Raw genomic sequence first — 7066 nt, 5'->3', positions numbered from 1 at the left:
AACTCTTGATTATTGTTTTGAATTGTGACACTTTTACTAAACTTTGAAGAGTGTTAAATTCTAATTTAAAATTATCTACAACAAATTTGAACTTTATAACTTATGAATTTCTAATCTCAGTCTTTTATACTCGTCAAATACTCATTAAATATAATTAATCTTCAACACAATTTTTATGGAAAGACATTTTTAGATATGGAAGTGATTTAGATGTTTAAGTGGGAATAATCCCTCATGAGCATAGAGAAGTAATCTAGAAGGAAAGGATGTCATAAAGAAAGCATTGAAGTGAATAAGAAGTTTATTTGGATAAGTAATTTTCCATGGATTTCAAATTTTTATCCTTTTAGGCTAGCTACCACCTAATTCCTATCACAACTGTAATTTACAATTGGTTAGCCAATTTATCAAATGGAATGGGGTTTGCTAAGAATGAGTCTATCAAATTTTCACAATATCACGATTTTCGCTTCGCCTAGTAGCACGATGATTATATAGCTCTCTCACAACTACGTTTTTACGGTTTAGATTGCTCTCATTTTGTTCGTCGCTACTACAAAAATCGCTTTTATAATCTTTTTTCTTTGGCTAATACTGGATAACTGTAATCGAGTTATATATATTTAGTAGTAATTAAACTCATGCACAGTAATAATAGATAAGACTTACAAAAACATAAAATAAAACAAGAAAATGAGAATCTATTAATTTTATTTTGACCTTTTCTTTCGTCAAAAGATCCTTAAAACAAAAACACTGAAAATGAAAACAGAAACAAGACATCTTATATAGTTTCATAATGTCCTTCCTTCAACTAGAATGATGTGCTTGAAAACTCTCCACCAATGATCTTGATGAGGAAATAGTACCCATCACCCCAAGAAAGAACCCTAATATGATGAGGAAAAAGTTTAGGAGCAAAAGGGGCTTTGCAATTTGACCCCAAAAGATCTTGAGATAGAAAGAAGATGGCAAAATCAAACAAACTGCTGCACTAACTAGAGATCCAGTGAGGCTAAGTACATGCTCAAAATATGGGACTGAAAGAGCAAGTGCAAGAATGATCAAAAGGAAGATTGAACCAGCACAACCCCTAATTACCATTTTTGTCCTTCCACTCATTGAACTTGGAAGCCTATGCTCTAAGTGAATTGCAAAAGGTGCAAATTCAAGTGCATATTTGGTCATGGGGGTTAACACTGTAGCCCATAGAGCAATCTTTGTAATGATTTGCTTTGGTGGCATGCTTAGAGTGAATTGAGAGTTAACATTAGGCCCAAACATTTTTGCACCTAGGAACCCAATAATCATATATAGTGCTGTCACAATTGTGAAGCTCACAATGGATACCTGAAATTTTCCCAAATGAAAAAAATATGGAACAATAATTAGTTCTCAACATAAAAAAATCAATTTGAAAAATTAGTGTTGCATGTGATTTTAATGACAAACTAAAATGTGTTTTTTACTAAGAGTTTACATGTCAATAAAAAAAAAGTGACAGAAAAATAGTTATTGCAACCCAAATTTTGTAAAAGAATAGTGATCATAACATATCTGTATATTATTAGTTTGTTTCAAATTCTTAAAATAACGATGTGATAAGATATTCATGTTACGGTTTGTTTGGGTGAGTTTCTAAGAAAATATTTTTTTTGAGTTATTTTTTTTTTAAAGAGTTTATGAAAAAATAAAAATAATTTTATGTTTTGGTATCTCATGCAAAAATTTTTTTTTATCTATTAATTATGTTTGGGTATAACAATATAACGTACTTTTTTGTTTATTTATTACATGAAAAACATCTTTTTTTTTAAAGAAAAAAGATCTTTTAAAAAAAGATGTAAAATTACAGCTTCTCAAAAAAGATATTTTTTTTTATTTTTTTAGTACTTTTACTTTTACTATTAGAAATTTGCCAAAGACACTAAAAACTAAAAAAAGATCTTTTTTTTATCAAGAGAATTAATGACGCCCAAACAAACACTTAGTATTTAATAATAATAATGATAATAATAATATGGAGCAAAACAAATAATATTAAATTTTGGAAAAACTAAGACCAAGAAAAGTTTCTATAAAGACCATAAAATTAAAAAAAGCTATTTTACAATAACAAAAACTTGTTTAAGCTAATAACTTATGTACCTTGGTAAACTTTGAAGGGTCTTTCATAGCTTTATATATATTAGGGAAAACAATGTGTCCTCCATAGCTGAAAAGAAAAAGCCCAGAAATTGAAGGAATATTATGCATCTGAAAAACCGGTATGCTATGATTAGTCAGAACACCTCCAAAAACGGCGGCAGCCGCCAACGACACGAAAATGACGACGGACATGAGAATCCCAAGGGTGGAAAGAAACGAAATGGAAGAAAGGTCTCTTATCCACATTGTAGGGAGAGCAATGAACACAGCCACAATAGTTAGTAGTTGCGAAGTTGACAACTTCGCCAGGTTAAGTTTCAAAGTAGTTCCTAAAAAAACAGTTATCAAATTGTCGTGTAGCGAAATAGTGTAGGAGATGAGAGCCATGAAAATCTCCATGTATATGAAGGTAGAGACTAGTATCCTTCCTTTCGATCCGAACGCTTGGCCGCCGATATCCGCGTAGCTTCTTAGCTTCGTTGGGTATCTGCGAAGGCATTTGCCGAGGATGTGGGAAGTGTAAGTGCACATGATTCCAAGCCCTATGAGTAAGGTTGAGGAATATGCCCAGCCACCTTGTTCCACACCATATGGAGTTGATAATTGTCCCAAACCTACAACCAACATGTGTTAAAATAATCTGCAAAATTTTAAAGATGAAAACTGAGATGCAGTCGATTTTACGTGAAGTTGATAGTCGAAAACTGTTAGATGAAAATTTAGTTAAATCAGTCAAATCATCTAACGGTTCTCAATTATCAACTTTACGTGAAGTTGACTGCACATGAGTTTCCACCAATTTTAAAATAGGCAAAAATATATCACATTTATTTCCAACGGTATAATGAGTCACTTAATGAAAAGAGACTGAATGACTAGTATATATTTTTGTCAATTTCAAAAATATAATTATTGGAATTAAAATCTTAAAAATTATTTCGGTACATACGGCGAATTTAAAAAATTATTTTGAGCTTATCTCTACCTTAAAGCTAAGGTACCTTCTATGCAATACTGATCTAAAAGATTTAACCAACTAATAGAACAACATTTAAACCAAGCTGGGAATATTTGTAAAATTTTCAAATAATAATATATGACCAACAAATGGTTAAATGCAGTTATAAGCGAGCTAAACAACTCTTGTGAAAAGTGACAAAGAATTATTCCAATAAAAATACTGTGTCTATCTTATAGATACAAGAATTATACACATTTGTTTACTACTATTTGATAGTATTTTTACTCACGTGCTTATACTTCTTTTAATGATAAAATAATAAAAAATAGAATTTTATTAGGTAGACAATGATTTTGTGAACAATGGACTTTAAAATTGACCTAATAAAATAAAATACACTACACTATGAAAATACCCACCTAAATCTTAAAATTAGGATAACTATCTACATACCTAGTGAATTGAACATTCGATATATTTATTGTTCACATTGTTTAGTATTTTCATTATTTACCTATACTTTTCCTAAAAAATATTGGGAGCCAATTAACTCTTTTTAACTAATAATTAAACATTTTAGAAAAACATCTAAAACCAAACATAATAAAAAATCTAAAACTCAAATAAAAAGAATATTTAAAAGTGAAATTAAGTAAATTTAATTTAGGGAATAGAATTTAGGATTTAATGTTTATAATTTAAGATTTAGAATTTAAGATTTAAAATTTATAATTTAAAATTTAATATATAGAATTTAAAATTTAATGTTTATAATTTAGGATTTAGAATTTTAGGCGGCTGAACAACTATGACTGGAGTGGTAATTAATGGGTAGTGGTGATCGGATGAAATGTTATATAAGAAAGAAGAAGAAGAAATAAAAATAGATAAAAAAATAATTTTCAAAAAAATGTTAGATGTAATATTAGTTATCTAGCATTGTGTAGAATTAAAGAATATATATTCCTAGAATTTAAATAATAATATTTATATTCTAATCAAAGTCTAAAAGTCGAAACTAAAAATTAAAGTATCATCAGAGTGATCAAAATTTAAAAATTATATATAAAATAGATAACATGATTTGTAAAAGAGTATAGGTAACAATCTCTTAATAAAATTCCCTTCAAATTTTAACATTGTCTAACAAGTTTGTTCTTACAATTATTAATTAGACAGACATATCTTTTATCCTTTTATGTATTAATTATCTACTTTTAAAATAAGAGATTTTGAATTTTATGTCTTTGAAACAATAAAATATATTTTTATGAATATATAAATGAATGGTATTTTAAGAAAAAATTTATGAACCAAATTTAATTGGATTATTCGTTGCTGATTCACTGATTCCACACGTAATTCTAAAGCCTTTATTAGGTTAAAGTTAAGCAAATAAAGAGAATAATAATCTTACCCTGATAAAACTATTTCTTTCTTTGGTGAAATGATATGACTTTTATAAAATTAAAAAAAATTATATGTACGTAAAAAATTAATTATCAAATTAGTTATTTATATGTATTATTTAATTTATATATTTTTAACATGTATTATATTCTACATTTTAATATGTATTTAATACAAATGACTAATTTAATTTGGTGTTTAATTTTCTATATATATAATATAGTTGATTTTAAAACATACTTATTTAAAGAAAATTAATATAATTGCCAAGGCTTATTATCACAAGCTTATTCACCCAATCAACATTATGTTAGGGTTTATACTTTATATTTTTCCAGCAGTATGCTTTAAAAAAAAAAAAAAATAATTCAACCCATTCAATATAATTACCAAATTAAATGGGAATAAGAGTAATTAATCATAAGTTGATACATGAATGCATGTTAATATTTCTAAGGATAATCTTTATATGATTAGAACACATTGGCATTGGTAACTTAAAAATTTATAATTATAAATGTTAAAGATAAGAATGAATAACAAATGAAATATTCTAAGACAACTAATATTAGGTATCTGAACAAGAATAGAATGTTGTAGTGGATTCTATGTCATTAGAATAATGATACACATTTAAATTTTTTTGTTAAGTAAATTTAATTAAGTTAGTTTAACATAATAAAAATTAATTATAACTAATATTATTTTAAGTCTTATTATTTAATTTTGTTAGACTTAATTCATAAAAAATTTAAATATGTAATATTACTGATCTCATTATATACAAGTAATCAAATAAAAAAAATTCACATTAATAATAACTAAATTAATAAGGAGGTTTTTTTTATTATATATTATTCTCTCCAAGAAAAATATACAATAATTATCAAGATTTTAAACATAAAGAATTTGCATGGTTCAGGCAAAGGAAATGATATATTATTGTCATTTTTTCTACTTATTGTGTGGTTTTTTTAAAATTAGTTTCTATTTTTATTTTTCATCCTGATGAGAGAATTTTTTATTGTAAAATTAATTTATGTATAATATATAAACTACTGACAGTATAAAATATTTTAGACATTTATCAAATCATATTCGACTTTTTATAACTATTCACCTAATCAATATATATATATATATATATATATATATATATATATATATATATATATATTAAATAGAGAATAAAAATATATACATCCATCATTTAAAAAAAAAAAACCTTTTTTAATCAATAATATATATAGATATATTACCTATGAGCATCCCCACCATGTTGATGACAGCATGAGCAAAAGAGCTATTCGCCTCATCATCATCAGCATCATTTTTTGTGTCCATCATCATATTGGTGACTCCTTCTTCAATATTATTATTATTATTATTATTATTATTGGTGTGGAGACAATTGCATTGTTTGCTTTGTCCTAAGCAAGCATTGCAATTCTCTTCATCACTACTCTTAGTGCAATTTGATTTAACAATAAGGTTTTGAAGCCATTTCCCTAAGGATTTCATCAACAACTTTCCCCACATGGTAAAAAGTTAAGAAAAAATTGTTGAGAAGAAGAAAGAAGAGAACCTTAATTATATTAATTAGCACTATCTAGTTGCTTATTAAGTAAGGTGGTGTGTTGCTCAAAGTTGCTAATAAAATGTGATATTTATAGTGGGTTTTTGTGGGGCTTAGATTCTTCTATGTTGGATTTGATTGTCGTATAAAAGAATCAATGTTAATTTGTTTGACATAATATTCTAACATAAGGTTACAATCATCGACTTAATTACGAATCAGATCGATGAGATATATATTAAAATGAATCAAAGTGTTGACATGATTGGGCTCACATTTTTAATTCAATTAAATTTTAGTGAGACTACTTTATATGTTTTGAGTTAATTATTTCATTTTTACTCATAAATATTTAAAATATTAACGAATTGATTCTCCATGATAAAAATAAAATTAATGTTGTATAAAAAAATATATTTTAATTGACAAAGCAAAATTATTTAAAATATAAAAAAATTCAAAATTTTTAAATTATTCCTCCCAGCCTAATCTAACCATACAAACTCTAATCCTCAACCTTGCCATCACCAAAGGAGCCTAATCATCAAGCAAATCGAAATGCCACTAGCGATTCCAAAACAAGAAGCTACCGATATTCACAACAATCCAAGACTTCAAAGAATTAAATAAAAGATAAAGTATCCAAATGTAATCACCATACTAAACAAAAGAAGCTCAAAAACCATGTTAGTGAAGAAAGTATCACTATCCATGCATCCACCATGCGATGTGATAGCATCAACCTTCTAATTATTTGTAATTTACCCACACAAGTTGGCACAGATGGATGAGGGTCTGTGTCCTTTAACCATCTCTCCCGGGTTCGATACTCACTGAAAGATGAGAATGGAGCTTGCTTGCTTGGGAGGGTCGCCCACTTTGTGTGCCTCTGCAGTACTCGAGAGATTAGTCATTGGGCTTCCGGCCTGATGGATACCCTGGTGCAAACAAAAAAATTATTTGTAATTTAA

General features: G+C 27.2%; 1 protein-coding gene across 1 annotated transcript; it reads right to left on the bottom strand.

Annotated features, from left to right (window-relative positions):
* Positions 1 to 692: 692 nt before the first annotated feature.
* Positions 693 to 6158, bottom strand: LOC107635804 (Transmembrane amino acid transporter family protein). The gene is made up of 3 exons (XM_088485639.1): positions 5779 to 6158; positions 2149 to 2762; positions 693 to 1350 (listed from the first exon to the last, which is right to left on the bottom strand). Exons 1-3 carry the CDS (start codon positions 6056 to 6058, stop codon positions 811 to 813), a joined length of 1434 nt encoding a protein of 477 aa, XP_088341765.1. The 5' UTR covers positions 6059 to 6158; the 3' UTR covers positions 693 to 810.
* Between the last annotated feature and the right edge of the window lie 908 nt (positions 6159 to 7066).

This window comes from Arachis ipaensis, chromosome B4, assembly GCF_059453495.1.
Source record: "Arachis ipaensis isolate K30076 ecotype BB chromosome B4, ASM5945349v1, whole genome shotgun sequence".
Lineage (NCBI taxonomy): Eukaryota > Viridiplantae > Streptophyta > Magnoliopsida > Fabales > Fabaceae > Arachis > Arachis ipaensis.
Note: the sequence above shows the minus strand (reverse complement) of the source record. Positions and strands in the feature narration are given on the sequence as shown.

What these genes read in the sequence shown, in the direction of transcription:
- LOC107635804 (XM_088485639.1), bottom strand. Translation starts at nt 6,058, where the DNA reads ATGTGGGGAAAGTTGTTGATGAAATCCTTAGGGAAATGGCTTCAAAAC. An exon ending in CATGGTGGGGATGCTCATAG is followed by an intron (nt 2,763 to 5,778) that starts GTAATATATCTA and finishes TGTTGGTTGTAG; the next exon opens with GTTTGGGACAATTATCAACT. An exon ending in ACCCTTCAAAGTTTACCAAG is followed by an intron (nt 1,351 to 2,148) that starts GTACATAAGTTA and finishes GGAAAATTTCAG; the next exon opens with GTATCCATTGTGAGCTTCAC.